The following is a 17,626-nucleotide window of genomic DNA, read 5'->3' on the forward strand; positions in this document are numbered from 1 at the left end:
AGTTATCTCCTTAACAAGGCCTATTCTTAAAAAATTGTGGTATCCTTTATTGTCCTTTTTAAAACCATTCTTTTTAAAAATAACTTGTATCACCTTCTGGCATATATATATATATATATATATTATTTATTGTGTTTACTGTTTATTATATATATATTCCACCAAAGGAATGTAATCTTGAAGGCAGGAATCTTTGTTTTGGTAATTGATGTATCTTAGATGTCTAGAACAGTGTTTGAGGATGAGTGAATGCATAATAGTGAATGAAAGAATGAATGAATAAAGCCTACTACCAAATGATAAATGTCGAAGTAGTCTCCCAATTAAGTCCCACTTCCCTTATATATAATAACAACCCACAATTTTTCCTGTCAACATTCTGAATTATCTTAACATTTTTTGTCTAATAGATGAAAAATGGTATCTCATTGTTTTAATTATATTTCTTAAGTAATAATATAGTTGAATTTTTCTACACTTGTTTACTAACTAGTTAAAATTCATCTTTTATGAACTATCTGAGACAATTCCATTTATTGGAATGCTTACATTCCATCTATTATGTATATTCTGTAATAACAGTAGTTATTGTTTATTGGGTACTTTGTGCCTATGTTCTTAACTACAGTACTGTGCTATGTACCTTTCCATCTACAGCTAAAATTCAATACAGCTACATATGAATAACATGCAGTTATACTAACATATATACCATACACAGATAATAGTTCTAGCTAACATATCTTGAGGAGTTACTATACGGACCATAACAATTTTGCAAGGTAGGTATTATTACTACCACCTTCATTATATTGATGAGGAAATTAAGAGTCAGGGAAGTTAACTCGTCCAAGGTTACAGCTGGTAACTCAGTTTGAATTCATCATTAGTGCTCTAATTCACCAGTAGTAACAGCTATGTTATATGTTCTCTTTGGTATATGATGTCTTGTATTATGTATTTAAATATACAGATCTGGAGTTGGATAGGCTTTTAGTAGATGTTTTAATGGTAGAACCTAAAAATTATCCTTAGGCCTATTAATCGTAGTACAATACATTGCTGATTTACTAGAAAAGAATTTTTTAGGCACTTTATTCTTAACAATCGTATGTCTACAATCACCACTTCACTTTTAAAATTGAATCCTATTAGTAGTCTTGATTTTTAACTAGTTATTATTGGCCTTTAGGTGGTGTTAATTAATATAATATTTTACTAGGGAGCTGAATGAGAATTTTTGCTGCTTAAAAACAAGAATATATGTGCCCTTGAATTTGGGGAATATTAAAATTATGTTTTGGCAGCATTCATATTACATTTGCAGAATGTATTCCTCATTAGCTTGGTCGTCTTTACTAAGTATAGCATTTCAGTTTTGCCTCTGGTGTCAAATATACTATTATTTTATTTGAGAAATTTGTCTAGGTTGGTTGTTTTTACGTGTTTTAGTTGCTGAAATAAAAGAGCAGCTTTTCCTCAGGGTTTTCTTTAGGGTCTTCGTTATGTTCACTTTGAATATTTATGTTTTTTTCTTAAACCATTTATGAATCTGAAGGCATTATACTGAAGGAAACTGATTTTTTTTTTTTAAAGTTATTTCTTCCTGTCTCTTTTAGGGACACTGGATAGATGTTTCACTAATATGGTCTAAAAAAAAAAAATTCTGATGAGCAGAATATCATGTAAAATTCTCCTCTATAAGCTATCAATATCATTTAAAAAATAGTTTTGACCGTTTTTGTAAAACAGGAAAGCTATTAAAAACTGCTAATAAAAATAGGTGCTTATTTTTGTGCTAATACTAATTACTGATAATGCATGCTTATGTTTGTCACTCATTACATGGCACTGTACCAATCAGTGGGTGACTGAGACTCAAGCACTTACATATGTAAATTAACCATTAGATTTTTTTTTTTCTTTTTTATTTAAGTGAGTCATAATGGAAAGCAACTCTAGGTCATAAAAAATCTTTTCTCTTTAATGCTAATGAAATGTCTCCCCCTCTCTGTATTAGCAGACTACCCTTATTGGTAATCTGTAGCCTTCTCTTTTGTTCTTGGTGGTAATGAAATGCTGGGTGCTAAAAAAGCTCGCTCTCCAAGAATGTGTGGCCAATTGTCTTCTGTTCACTTATACTGTAAAATTACTGTTCCCCAGCAAAGCTGAACAAGTGCAGGGACAAGATCAAAAGAGTATACATTGGCACCCGGCTACCCCAAGTGACTCCTGCTTTATTAATTAGCCATAGCTTCTCCAAGTTAATTTACTCTGATAGAGCAAAAACATTTTGTAATACAAAAACAACAAATTATGATTCAACCACAAGTCTTTTTTGTTTGCTTTTCTTCAACTTCCAGCTGAAACCTTTGCACTGTTATAAGCTACATGTCTCTCCACTTTTCTAAACCATAAGCACAAAAGCTATTTTTAATTTTTTTTCAAAAACGTTGGTGAGATAGTCAAATGACCATTTTTATTTTCTAAAATTGGGCAACTTTTAATTGATATCATTCTCTTTCAAAGTCAGTGTATTGGGAATCCAATTTAAAAGTGCACTTGCTTCTAAAATTTGCAAGCTTGTTTGCTCTCTCATCAGAAATGCCACTGGTGTCTAAGCATTTGAAAAGGGCCTTCTCTGTGAGTATTTTGCGGAAGCAAAATTTGACAGTGATCCTAAGCTCCAAATTAAATATCACTTTCCTAAATAATTAAATAGTATAACTTTCCTTTTCATTTTAATCACCACTCTGTAAGTTCCTGAAGTCTTTTTTAATTTAAGGAATTTTCAGTAATTTTCTAGTTAATGTTTTAAAGTTATAGCCTGAGGCAGCAAAAAAAAAAAAAAAAGAAAAGAAAAAAAAAGGCTTTGCACATCCCTGTTTCCTGGTTTGGTTTTGTTTTTGTTCAGGTGGGAAGGAAATAATGAAACTTTTGTGCAAAACATCAGCTGAAAAGAGAAAAGTGACATAGACCTGTGTAAGCCAGTTCGTTGGTTGTTGTTACCAACCACTTAGTTGGTAACTTTCAGTATTTTGCTAATTTAAAAGAATTCCCCCAGTTTCTATGGTCTAACATAGTTTAAAAATAACAATGTGATATTTATTGTATGTTTTTGAGAATATAAAACAAAGTTTATTAAGATGATCTAAAATGCTATTAAAGATAAAAATATTTTTACATAAGAAGTATCTAAAACCCGTATTATTGTATTTATAAAGGAAGGTGCAATGATTCATAGCTACCTTCACTATACATTTGTTTTTTGAACTCAACTTTCTTCCCTCCTTAATTTCTGTATTTCCTTGTGATTTTAAAAAGCTTTTTAATAAGTTAATAAGCTTACTCGTTAATTGTGGATTTTAAAAATTTTTAGAAAAGATAGTTATATGTATTTCTATAAGTTAGATGGAATAGTTTTATCTATATTACGCATTTCTGCTTTTGTCAGAAGTAATTTTTTTAAAGCACTGCATGAACCATTCTTTTAAGGTTTTTCTTTTCTTTCTTTTTTTTTTTAATAGAAGGAATATTTGTGTTTGCGAAGGTTAGCAGAGGCTGGCTGTGCTGGAAGTGACTGCAGTGCCTTTTGATTATTCATGGACAGTAATAGAAGGCACTTAAAAAGAACAATGAAATTGCTTATTTTTGTGATGGGCCATCTGTTGAATTGTTTTGTGCAACAATTGCACAATAGTATCTATGTCATATCATTCTATTTTCAACAGCAGCTGATTATGTCTCACTGGCTATTTGTCCTTATTTCTAAAGTCCCATGACCATTTAAAGTCACCTTTTCAGGGACCTTTGCCAGAAAGGTATTAGAAATCTCAATCAGCTTGTTTATTATTCTTTTTTCTTTCTTTCTTTCTTTTCCCCTCTCTCTTCTCTTTTTGCGGGGTGGGGGGTGGTGGGTGGACGGAGTCTGTGATGGGAGTAGGAGGAGGGATTTGGTCATGTTAGCTCTAATTAAATAGACTTCCTAAATGTTTAGGACAATTATCTGTGCTTTCCACCTGTAGTTTATAAAAGAAGTTAACATAGAACCATTTGATAATTTGGGTAGAAATGATAGCTTGCAAAAAAGAGTCAAGTTTAAAAGATTACATACAGTCTTTCATGCTTTTAATTATTTACTCTTTCCTTCTTGATGATAATTAGAATTTTTCTCTTGGAATTCATTTCCATCCTTAAAAAAAAATATGAACCATTAGCAAATTTGTTAGAGCAGAAGTGAAATTAAAATAAAACAAATGTGTTGTTGTCCACAGGTCACTGACATTGCTGATGCCATGATTCTGAAACAGCTTTTTGAAAATCTGTTCAAAAATGGGGTCGTCGTTGTGGCAACATCCAACAGGCCACCGGAAGGTAAAAACAAACATTGTGCTAGTTCCATCCAATTAGGTGGAAACTAACAAGCTTTGAAAAATCTATAATTTTTTATATTCATCTTATTGTGTTAATAAAATCTGATGACTTTGCTTATCATTAATTTTATAAAGGACTTAATCTAAAAAATCGGTATTTGTATTTGAAAAATGTTTCTATTCTTAGCAAGGTAAATCCATGTGATTCTCCTATATTCGACAGACTTACTGTTTTTCTGAGTATTTGATATATGTTCATATCAAAAAATGATGCTGGCAGGCCAGGTCTGAGGACCGGAAGGGTTCCTGTAGGACCAGCCAAGAGGGCCCTTGGCTTTGTTCAGGATGGAAATCAAATACAAGCCAGCAGGAAGTGAGAACAGAGTTTATTGAAGATATAGAGAGAGCAGATAACAGACGAAGTGACTGGGAGACTTGCAAAGGAAAGGAGCATGAATTTTGTCTTTGTTCAGGGTCTGGGGTTTTTTATTAAGGATCATGGTCTGGTGTGTGTGTCCTCTCAGGCATCCAGGAACCAGTTAGAAGGGATATAGGACCCAGGTGTTATTCCTTGGAGCCAGGGGTTCTCAGTGTTGAAATGTCTCGCACTGGTGGTCTACAATACGTGTATGACATCTTTGTTCAGTCATTGTCACCTGGTCCTTCCTTAGATGTTAGTTGTTCTGAAGAAATCATGAACTCCTTGTCCCTTACAAGAAGGACATACACTACGTGCATTCTGAGGCATGTGTAAAGTGAGGTGGGGGTGCAGGTCCTAGCAAGAATAGAAGCAGGAAAAGGACCAAAAACCAGATTTTTATGGACTTCTTCAGTTTCTCTGTCTCAGAAATATAAGCCTTTCTAATTGCTTTTTAGGGGCCATAAAAGAAACTCAATGAAATGAAAGACAGAAAACTCCTAATTGAATCTTAGAAAAAGACTTAAATCTCGCTTGCATATAAGTAGTTTTTAATACTTAATTTATCTCTAAAGAAGTACTTGTGGGAGACTTCAATTACTTAATACCTTTTTATATTTTATTTTATTTTATTTTATTTTCTTTTCTTTTATTTTTTAAAGATTTTATTTATTTATGTGACAGAGATAGAGACAGCCAGCGAGAGAGGGAACACAAGCAGGGGGAGTGGGAGAGGAAGAAGCAGGCTCATAGCGGAGGAGCCTGATGTGGGGCTCGATCCCATAACGCTGGGATCACGCCCTGAGCCAAAGGCAGACGCTTAACCGCTGTGCCACCCAGGCGCCCCTCTTAATACCTTTTTAAAAAAGATTTATTTATTTTAGAGAGAGAGAGTGCAGTGGGAGAGCAGAGGGAGAGAATCTTAAGCAGATTCCCTGCTGAGTGTGGAGCCCAGTGCCTACGACCCATGAGATCATGACCTGAGCCAAAACCGAGTCCAATGCTTAACTGACTGAGCCACCCAGGCACCCCAATTACTTAATACTTTTGAATCCAGTTATTCAAACAAGTGTGATTACACACAATCTGTTACACTACAAGAGAATTATGAATGATTCTGTCAGATATACTTATTAAAATTTATATAGTGTTATGGATAGCATTCTTATGATTTACCAGGGTGGCAACTGTATGAGACAAGGCAGTGAGTTTTTTCATATTACATCATTTATCAAGTCTCTACTTTAGCTGACTTAATAGTGTCATCAGTATTATCTTTAGACATTCAGTGACAAGCTAGGTTCATAAATAGCAAGGTGCTAAGATAAGCTTGGAACATTGCCTTCTCCCTCACGACCAGTAAAAGACTGCTGAAAAGAAAATTGCAGTTGGCTGCTCAGTGGCAGTGGTAAACTGAGGAAGGACTGCCACAGGAAATGTTAAGGAACATTCTGGAGCTCATAGCTTTGTAGAGTAAGCAAAGTTACAAGCCCACCAAGGTAGCATGTAGAAATTCAAGGTGGAGGGGTGCCTGGGTGGCTCAGTCAGTTGAGCGTCTGCCTTCAGCTCGGCGGGTGGTGATCCTGGGGTCCTAGGATCGAGTCCTGAGTCTGCTTTTCCCTCTGCCCCTGCCCCTCCCTGTGCTCGCTCCCTCTCTCTCTCACATGCTCTCTCTTTCAAATAAATAAAATCTCAAAAAAAAAAAAAAAGTTCAAGGTGGAGCCACTTTTCCAGAGAAGGCTGAAAGTTTAAAGATGTGGAATTGCAAAAATTGGGCATTAGCCACAAACTTAAATCCTTTTTAAAATATGAACCATAGAAGGGATACTGTCATATATTTGGGTTTTTGGCCATGGCAGACAAATGATCATCATAAGTGGGTTAATATTTTAATATAAAGAAGATGGCATGTATATATAGGCCAGGAAAAGATAAAAGCATAGAATAAAGAGTAAATAGGTCAGTGGCTGCCAGAGACTACAGTGGGAAGGCATTTGCCTGCAAAGGGGCAACATGAGAGAATTTTAGGGGGTGATGAAACTGTTTTGTATCCTGATTGTGGTTGTGGTTACATGTATTCAGACTGATAGAATGCTATATCAGAAGAGTTAACTGAAATTAAGAACAAATCACACGGATAATCAATGACAGAAAAGAGATTAGAACCTAGGTTTTGTGACTCTTAACACATTGTCCTGTATCACTTGTCCTTGTTGGTCATCACTGATCTTTGTCTACCCTGTCCTAGAAAAAGTGGCGTGTCCTCCTTTCCAACCATCAGAATGCATTCACCTTTTTCTTTAGGTCACAGCTTTTAATTTAGAGCCCCAACAGAGGTTGTTACTGTTTTTAAATAGCATCTACTAATTCTTAGAGTGTTACAAGAGGTGGGGGAAGAATCTTCTTGTCAGAGCATTCCCCCAATAGCTGGAGAGAGAGTGACCCATGTGAAGAATTGAAAGGTAGCCAGTGTGGCTGGAGTACCTTGAAGGAGGGGAAGTAGGATGCCGTGAGGTACAACATATCTGGAGAAGTGACAGCTAGACCTTATAAACAATAATAAGGGTTTTGGATTTTAGTCTAAGAGAAATGGGAAGATACTGAAGCGCTTTAAGTAGGGACTGACAAGATCAGAGTTGGAATGTACTGGTGTAGTGTGGAGAATGGTTATGGAGTCGGGTGCAGTAATATGGTGGATTCAGTGAAGACGTATTAGGAGAGTACACTGGATAAGAAATGGCGTTAGCCTGGTATAAGGCAGTGATTGTCACCTAGGGGGCGATTTGGCAATGTTTGAGGCATTTTTGGTTGTCACAACTAGGCAGAGTGGAGATGGGTACTGCTACTGGCCTCTACCAGTTCTGTAGAAGCCTGGAATTCTGCTGAAATGTCCTAGAGCATAGAAACTGGGGGAATTCTGTCAAATTAGCATGGCTACTCCCCACAACAAGGAATTATCTAGCCAAAAATGTCTGTAGTTCTGAGGTTGAGAAATTCTCATATAGGGTGATTTCTATGGGTATGGAGAGGGTAGATATGAAAGATAGTGAAGAAGTAAAATGCATAGCACTTGGTTGTAGGTTGAATATTGAGGAAAAGAGAAAGGAAAATGTAGAAATTGTTTTAAAATTTTAGGCTTGTACAACTAGGTGGTGATGCCTGTCATCAATAAAGACAGTATAACCTGGGGGTTAAAGGTCCAGGAGATAGTGCTCAGTGGAGAAAAATATTTTTTCCTTCATTAATTTTTTTAGCCTCTCTGTTTAATTTTCTTCCACTTCATTCTTTCATTCCCTCCATTTCTAGTTGTAAAGCATCAACTTCATGAACAAGAATGGGGATTATTGTTGTTGATGGAAGCTACTATCATACCCTAGTCTTGTAACAGTTTATAACTTAACTGTCAATTAATAGACAAATTATTAATTTTACTAGAAAATTATCAGAAACATTTAATAAGCAAATAATAATTTCAATGGAAAAAAATCGATAGCCAGGTGAAAGCAATACCAGAGTTTAGGAACCTGAGAGAAAAATCCTGTAGAAGAGAAGAAAGGGATGCAGTACTTGGGGAGGAGGGGTGAAGGGAATAAGGTATACCAATGAGTGACTGACTGCCTGTATGTTACTTTTCTCTAGTCCTAAATTTGAATTCTTGTCTTGCTTGGATCCAAGGCCTCACCCTCTGTACCCCATGTAGTTGTTAAAATCCCAAACCGGTATTAGCCAATGATTACTACTTTAGCTTTTAGCCTCCTGTTTGCTGGTCTGTGGGGCTTTTCCTAGTTTCTTGCAAGCTCAAAATATGTTTAGTGTATTGTAAACAACAGTTGTAGTGTAACATTTGTAGTGCTACTATTTTATGTTTTGTAGGATAATCTGGTTAAGGCTTTTGAAAGTAAAACAGGATCTTGGATCAGATCCAAGGAATAGGAATAGGAAATTGCTAGAAAATTTTCAGATAAACTAGATCTAGATATAGTTTGTATTTAATTTCTTATTTTTGTAAAACCTCAATTAGATGATTTATTTGTCATTTTTGTCATTTAGGGAAATATATAAATAGGCATAGTTTTGCTTTTCAAAGATTATGCTGTCAGGTCATTAGAAAAGCCTAAGACAAAAATCTATAATTAAAATTTCATATATATGCTATTCAGTTTTTAGGTTCTGAAATAAAATTTTGTTAATTATATGATATTCTAATGGAGAAAAAAATATTTAAGAGCATGGAGACCCTAGCAACAAATTGATAATAGACAAGCAGATTAAATTAATTAAAATGTGAAATTAATAAATAAGTTTAAGAACTTAAAGAATAAGAATATATTTTTTGGGGAACTAGAATATGTAAATTCATTTCAACTGTACTTCTTTGGTAGTAAAACACAGAGCGGTAAAAAGAAAAAAGTCCCCTGTTGACTGAAGTTAGAACTGTGAGAACAGTACATTTTGATCTTTCTAGTTTTAAATTTACTGTTTATTATAATGAAGATGCTACAGGCAGCATTAGAATGCCCAAGAACAATCTTGTTTTACTTAGATTATCAGGCAGCAACACTATGTGATCCTTCCTCAGGCAGCACATCCACAGTAAATAAAAAGCTGGATATCACTAGAAAGTTGGCCAACAGTTATGCACACACATAAAACAAATGTAATTTATCATATTAATATTTCTAGGGAGAGAAAATCCAGTTGTGTTCACCATAAAAGCTACAAACACTTGGCAAAATTCAGTGTCTTTCTTGATAGAATCACTCCCTAAAATATAAACAGATGGGTAGTTTCTATATTAATATGATATCAAATATGTGTATATCAGTTCAAAGTCAGAATTATGCTTAGTGGGGACACTGGTATTTCTATTATAAATATGAACAAAGGAAGGATGCCAACTATCACTTTTTAACATTGAACTACAGTAGAGACAGAGACATTATAAGAACAAGTAAGGAGGTTAGGGAGGGGAACCAAGGAAAAGCCACATAGCTTCATTATAGGGATTCTCCAAGATTAGTCATACCACTCCTTTTTCAAGGTTACATAAAAAGAAAATACCATAATATGGGAACAGTAAATAGAAAAGAGAAGTAAGTATTAGAAAATTTCTGTTTTATATTTAAAAAATCAAGAAAACATGGACTGTGTGATACAGAAGATCTAAGAGAGAGAAGGCAGATTGAGTTGAAAACCTTTTTACTAAGAAATCAGCTAAAATAAAAGGAAGCTAAATGAAATAAAAAAGATTAAGTTAATTAAATTAATAAAAGTATTAGAAGCACTAAAATATAGAATCAACACTGCAGAAAATGAAATCAGTGATGTAGGAAAACAACTTAAGAAGTATGTAGAAATAGAATAAAGAGAATAAAATGATGAAAAAAAATAAGTGTCCTGTAGGAAAGAGGTCTTAATGTGAACTTACTAAAAAGAAATGTTTGAAATAAGAAAATTGATGACACCAATGAATTGAGTGTAAATGAATATTTGTAGTTACTGCTTGCTTAGATATTTGTAAATTTTGTTCCACTTGGAGACGGTGTTTGCAGATCCTGATTGACAGTATCATCATTTGTTGTACTTATAACTAGGGAAATACACAGTCGAATATTTTAGAATCTAAAATACACCTTCTACTTTTCAAATAACTAGAAAAAAGATAAAAGAAAAAATATTTCTTAGAGCAAAATCTAGAAAGCAGAGGAAACAGCAAAAAGTATGGGTAAAGATCAGAAAACAAAATCAGGCATGTTGACAGGAAATATAAATGGATTACATTTCTCTTTTAAAAACTAAAACTTCTGATATGGCTGAGTAATATCCAAAATCTATAAAGAACATATAGAACTCAACACCAAAAAACCCCAAATAATCCAACTAAAAAATGAGCAGAGGACCTGATAGACATTTTTCCAAGGAAGACATACAGATGGCCAACAGACACATGAAAGTATGCTTAACATCACTAATCATCAGGGAAATGCAAATCAAAACCACAATGAGATATCATCTTACACTTGTCACAATGGCCAGTATCAAGAAGACAAGAAATAATAAGTATTGGCAAGGATGTACACCCTTGTGCACTGTTGGTGGGAATGAAAATTGGTGCAGCCACTGTGGAAAACAGTATGGAGGTTTCTCAAAAAATTAAAAATAAAAATGGCATGATCCTGTAATTTCACTCCTGGGTGTTTACTCAAAGAGAATGAGAAAACTAATTTAGAAGATAAATGCACCCTTACGTTCATTGCAGCATTATTTACAATAGCCAAGATATGGAAGCAGCCTAAGAGTCCACCGATAGATGAATGGATAAAGAATACACACAACAGAATATTACAGCCATAAAAAAGAATGAGATCTTGCTATTTGTGACAACATGGATGGACCTAGAGAATATTTTGCTAAAAGAAATAAGTCAAACAGAGAAAGACAAATATCATATGATTCCACTTACATATGGAATCTAAAAAAGAAAAGAGATTCAAAAAAAAAAAAAACAGACCCATAAATACAGAGAACAAAGTGGTGTTTGCCAGAGGGGAGGATGGGCAAAATGGTTGAAGGGGATTGAGAGGTACAGGCTTTCAGTTATAGAAAGAATAAATCATGTGAACGAAAGGTATAGCATAGAGAATATAGTCAGTAGTATTGTAATAATGTTGTATGGTGACAGATGGTAGCTATACTTGTGGTGAGTGTAGTGTAATGTATAGAGTTGTCGAATCACCATGTTGCACACCTGAAACTAATATAACGTGGTATATCAACTATAGTTCAATTAAAAAAAAGACTAAAGACAAAATAAAGATATTCTGATATAAAAAAACTAAAAGAATTCATCACTATTGGGCCTGAACTGTCAGATAGTCTAAAAGAAGTTCTTTAGGTAGAAAGCAAATAATAACAGATGGACACTTGGGTCCTCTAGAAGAAATGGTAAATATTGGGGTAAATATAAATAACTAGTTTTTCTTCCTAATTTTTAAAAAATAGAAATAATTATTTTTGTGCAATTATGATATTGTCTTTAAGAGTTTATTATTATATTTAGATATGATGCATATGGTACCTATCATATCAAGTGGGGAGTTTAGATAGACTTATATTGATGTATATTTTCTACTTTTTTTTTTTTGTGAAGTGATAATGATATTGATTCTGAGTAGAGTGTGAAAAGTTAAGAATATATATTGTAACCCATGGAACAACAAAAGGAATATAAAGGCCAATAGACAAATGAAAGAGGAATTTAAAAATATATTCAAATAATCAAAAAATGTCAGGAAAAAATGAGCAGAAGAAAAAATGGAGACAAAAAGAAAACTAATAATAAAATCAAAGACTGAATATTGTTTATCAATGAACTGAACATTCCAATTAAAAGATAGAGATGATGAGAATGGATTAAAAATTTTCAGAAGATATAATTTAAATGTAAGGATAGATTGAAAGTAAGTGGTTACAAAAAGATGTACCATACAAATAGTAACGATATGAAGGCTGGCATGAGTTTATTAATGTCAGATTAAATTGACTATGGCAAGCCCTGCTGGTCCCTGTGGCCCCATTAGAGGACACTTATGCTGGGCTCTGCTTCTTCAGTTCATGGCAACAGTGGGCCTGTGCGCTTGACTCCTGGGCCATCATGCTGGAGTTTGTCTGCTACAGATTTCATTTGTAGGTAAATCAAGTATTGTATGGTAGTTTGTAGAGAATAGTTTTGAGCCTAAGATCATTTCAGTAAGAGGGCATCTTTTGTCTAGAACCAAAATGAGCATGTAAATTTCTTAATCTGGGATATAGCTGCACAACAATGATTTTCTGCTTTACCAGAATGTACTATTATAGTTGTCTTTAGCTATAATGATTTATGATACCAAAAAGGAAATATTTTCAACATTAAGGAATCAATTAAGAGATTGACAGCAAGACCCATCTAATTTTGTAGTTGACATTGCAAGAAATAAGTGTGATATTATCATAAAAGGGAAGTCATGGAGAGAGATGCTAAGGACTCCACTGACTCATCCGTACAGTTTTTGTAGAGATCAGTGCAAAAACCACAATGAACTTAAATGAACTCTAAAGAAATTTGTGAAAGAATTCATTCATTCACACTAATACTCCATTTGGTAGTAAGGACCTCAGAGTACAAAGATAACTTTCATTTAGAGTCCAAATGAAAGCTGTTATTAATTAAGCCTCAGCTGCTCACACTTGATAATGAAATAGATGGTTCTAAAAGTTAACAGGAGAGTTGGAGTCTCTGTCACTAATTTTTGCCTGGCTGGGTTTGGATCGTCTTCATGCACAAAAGATTTCCCAGAAATATAGAGGTTCTGTTCTCTCATTGAACGCTTAAGTCATGATACTTAAATCCATTGACTTACATTATAAAGAGAAGCTCTGGGGTGAAAAACTACTTTATTGATCTTTAACTTTACTGAAAATAAATATATAAGTATGTGGATGGTAGTATTTTTGTAATCAATATTTTATGTAACATTTTGTAAATTTTCTCTTTTGTGGTTCTTAAAAACAAGACCCCGTGGAGCCTATAATTTCCTTGGATTCCCATTATCATTCTTACAGGGTGTATCCTTTAAAATGTTGTAGGATATCTAATGTGAAGGGCTGGCAATTATTATTTAAATAAAAAATGGATTTAATTTACGGGACTATTTGTAGGATTGATGGGAAGAATTTCATCTTCCTGCCATCATCTCTATAGCAGTTTTCATTGAAAATATTAGCTAAGGATATATGCGGTAACATGATATCAAAATAGTAGATGTGTAGATCACCCTAACTTTTCTTCCTGATTTTTTATTTTGTGTATCACCAAACACATTATTGGCATTTAAAAAAAAAATAAGCCCTTATGGTCAAAATAGTCGTGGTACCAAACCTCTCTAGAATCAATTTAGTTTTGTTGCTTTAAACTGACTGGAAATGATTAAAAAGGAAGGAAAAAAATAGAAGAAAGGAAAGAACTAAGAAAGGAAGAAAGAGTAAATTTAATGTAAATGTTAATTTTATGTTTAACCCAAATGTTTTGTGAAGAAGAGATAGTTAAGCATTATCTAGTATGTGTAAAGTCTATAAGAGATCTGTACTTACGGTTTTATAAATTATATAAATACTTTTATAAATCTATAAATTCCAAGTTTCATCCAAAACCCCAAAAATGTAAATGTTAAAACATGTATTACTAGAGATTAGAATGACAGTTCATAATGATGAAAGTCTATTTATTTAGAAAGCCATGACAATGTTAAATATGTGTACCTCATAACACATCTTCAAATTACACAAAGCAAATATAGATGAATGAACTAGACAGTTGAATAATCATATTTGGAAATTTGAACATCCTTCCTAAAGCAGTTGAATGAACAAAAATTTGTTAAAGATATAGATAGCCATCTGTTTTGACCTAATTAGTATTTATTGAACATTAAACACAGTAACTGCAGAACTCAGTCTTTTTAAGTGCACGTTGTATGTTCACCAAGATGGAACATATGCTGGGCCATAAACCAAGTCTCAACAAATTTATAAAGTTTGAAATCATATAGAATGTACTCTGACCATAGTAGAATTAAATTAAATGTCAGTAACAATAAGATATCCAGAAAATATTTGCAAATGTTTGCAAATTAAATAATACATTTAACTAATTGTGGATTAAATAAGAAATCACAAAGAAACTTAGAAAATGGGGTGCCTGGGTGGCTCAATTGGTTAAGTATCTAGCTTTGGCTCAGGTCATGAACCCAGGGTCTTGGGATCAAGTTCTGCATCAGGCTTCCTGCTCAGCGGGGAGTCTGCTTCTCCCTCTGCCCCTCCCCTCCCCATCCCCCTCCCCACTTGTGCTCTCTCTCGCTCTCTCTGTCTGAAATAAATAAATAAAATGTTTTAACCTCCCCAAAACCCAAAACAAAACAAACAGAAAAATTAGAAAATATTTTGAAGTAAAATAAAATGAAAATGTAACATTGAAATTTTTAGGATGTTGCTAAAATAGTTCTTTGAGGAAAATTTGTAGTTTAAATGTTTTTTTAGAGGAAAAAAAGTCTCTAAAATCAGTAACCTAAGATTTTACCTTAAGAAGCTAAGAGGCAACCTACTAAATGGGAGAAAATCTTTGCAAATCATATATTCAATAAGGGTTTAATATCCAAAATATAAAAAGAGCTCCTACAACTCAATAGCAAAAAACACACACTGATTAAAAAGTAGGCAGGAGGCTCTAAATAGACATTTTTCCAAGAAGACATACAGCTGGCCAGCAGGAAAAGGAGCTCAACATCACTAACAGTCAGCGAAGCTCAAATCAGAACCACAATGAGTTATCGCCTCACACCTTTTAGAATGGTTATTATCAAAAAGACAAAAAATAGCAAGTTTGGTGAGGAAGTGGATAAAAGGGAACCCTTGTGCACTGTTCATAGGAGTGTAAATTGTTGCAGCCACAATGGAAAACATGGAGGTTCCTCAAAAAATTAAAAATAGACTACCATGTGCTCCAGCAATTCCATTTCTGGCGACTGAACTCATAGATGCAGAGAAGGGATTGATGGTTGCCTCTACCAGAGGTAGAGGGTGGAGGTTGGACAAAATGGGTGAAGGTGGTCAAAAGGTACAAACTTCCAGTTATATAATAAATAAGTCCTGGGGATGTCATGTAGAGCATGATGACTCTAGTCAATAATACTGTAGTGTGTACTTGAGAGTTTCAAAGAGAGTAGATCTTAAAGTTCTTATCAAAGGAAAAAAATTGTAGCTAATGATGGATGGTAACTAGACTTTTGTGAGTGATCATTTTGCAATATATACAATATCAAGTCATTATGTTGTACACTTGAAACTAGTATATAATGTTATATGTCAATTATATCAGTTTAAAAAAAGAAGAAAGAATCCAGGGGGGTAAATTAAAAGTAAGTAGAAGGAAGGAAATATAAAGGTAAGAGTAGAAACCAATGAAATTAGAAAACAAACAATAGTAAAATTTAACAAACCCCAAACTAAGTTTTTTGAGATGAACAGAATTGAAAAACCTTTAACTACACTGATAAGAAAAAAATACACAAATGACCAATATTAAGAATGAAAGGAGGATTATAAATATTAAAAGGATATTTTAAGAAGAAGAATATTGTGAGCAACTTCATGACTACAAATGTCACAACTTAGATGAAATGGACAAAATTATGGAAAAATAAAATTTGCCAAACTGACACAAAACGAAACAGAAAATCTGAATATCCATATAGCTATTAATAAAATCTAATTTGTTATCAAAAACTCTCCCACCAAAAACTCTAGGCCCAGGTGGTTTCACTGATGAATTCTATCAAACATTTAAGGAAGAAAGAGCCGCAGTCTTACACAAACTCTTTCAGAAAACAGAAGAGAGGGAAACATTTCCCAACTCCTGTTATGTGTCCAGTGTAGCCATAACAGTAAAACTTGACTAAGTCATTCCAAAGAAAGAAAACTAACAAGATAATATTTCTAAAGAACATAGACATAAAAAAAATTAACAACATATTAGCAAAGCACTTCAGCGGCATATAAAAAAAAGGATAATACATCAAACTATTTGGGGTTTATTCTACAAATGCAACATTAATTTAAAATTTGAGAAATCAGTGTCATCTGTATTAACAGAATAAAGGAGAAAAATAATACTTCAATAAGTAGGGAAAAAACATTTGATAAGATCTAGCTCACATTCATTATTAAATGCTAGGGCTAGCATTTTATTAAAAAAAACAACCAACCAACAAACTGGGAATAGAAAAAAAACTTCTTTATTTTGGTAAAGAACATCTACCAGAACCATCCACCAAAACCAGTAAGCATATTTAATGGTGAAATATTGGACATTCTTCCTCTCACACTAGGACCAGGACAAGAATGCAGACTTACTCTTCTCACTTCTAGTCAACGTAATATCAGAGGCTGTAGTCACTGAAATAGGCAAGGAAAAGAAAACATGGACTGGAAAAGAAGAACTAAAGCAATCTATTTTTACAGAAGACACTGTTTACATAGAGATGTCTTTAAAATCTTCAAATAAGCTTGTAGAGCTACTGTGTAAAAATTTACTGTAAATTTTTGTAAAATTAAAAAAATTACTGTAAAAATTTGTAAAAATTTACAAATTTACTGTGTAAATTTGTCACAAGTTACACAGTTAGTGTACAAAAATCAATGATATTTTTATATACTTACAGCAAGGAATTGGAAAATGAAAGAAAACCCCTAATTTTTGGTATCATCAAAAGCATAAAGTAATTAGAAATAGATTTAACAGAAAACCTGCAATATCTCTTTACACTGAAAAGTAGAAAACATTGCTGGGAAAAATTAAAGACCTAAATAAGTGATATACCATTTTCTTGGATTGGAACATTCAATATTAGAAAAAATGTCACTTCTTCTTAAATTGATCTGTAGATTCAGTGCAATCATAGTCATAACCCCAGCATGCTTTTTGGAGGGGTAGAAATTGACAAGTTTTATATAGCGATGAAAAGTACCTTGAGTAAGCAAAACAATCTAAAAAGAATAAAGTTGGGGCACCTGGCTGGCTCAGTTGGTAAAAAGCACATGACTCTTAATCTCAAAGCCGTGAGTTCAAGCCCCACGTTGAGTATGGAGTCTACTTAAAAAAATTGTTTTTTAAAGATTTTATTTATTTGCCAGAGAGAGAGAGGGAGAGAGACAGAGAGCACAAGCAGGGGGAGAGGCAGGCAGAGGGAGAAGCAGGCTCTCTGCTGAGCAAGGAGCCTGATGCGGGACTCGATCCCAGAAC

At 33.7% G+C, this 17,626-nt stretch overlaps 1 protein-coding gene across 7 annotated transcripts in view; it reads left to right on the plus strand.

Annotated features, from left to right (window-relative positions):
* AFG1L (AFG1 like ATPase) overlaps positions 1 to 17,626 on the plus strand; it is a 231,016-nt gene that overhangs the window by 99,772 nt on the left and 113,618 nt on the right. For all 7 annotated transcript variants that reach the window (XM_034668945.1, XM_034668944.1, XM_034668942.1 and 4 more), the window contains one exon: positions 4,275 to 4,374. In XM_034668945.1, the coding sequence (XP_034524836.1) occupies positions 4,275 to 4,374 (100 nt within the window). The remainder of the gene's footprint in view (positions 1 to 4,274; positions 4,375 to 17,626) is intronic.

Source organism: Ailuropoda melanoleuca, chromosome 10, assembly GCF_002007445.2.
Source record: "Ailuropoda melanoleuca isolate Jingjing chromosome 10, ASM200744v2, whole genome shotgun sequence".
NCBI lineage: Eukaryota > Metazoa > Chordata > Mammalia > Carnivora > Ursidae > Ailuropoda > Ailuropoda melanoleuca.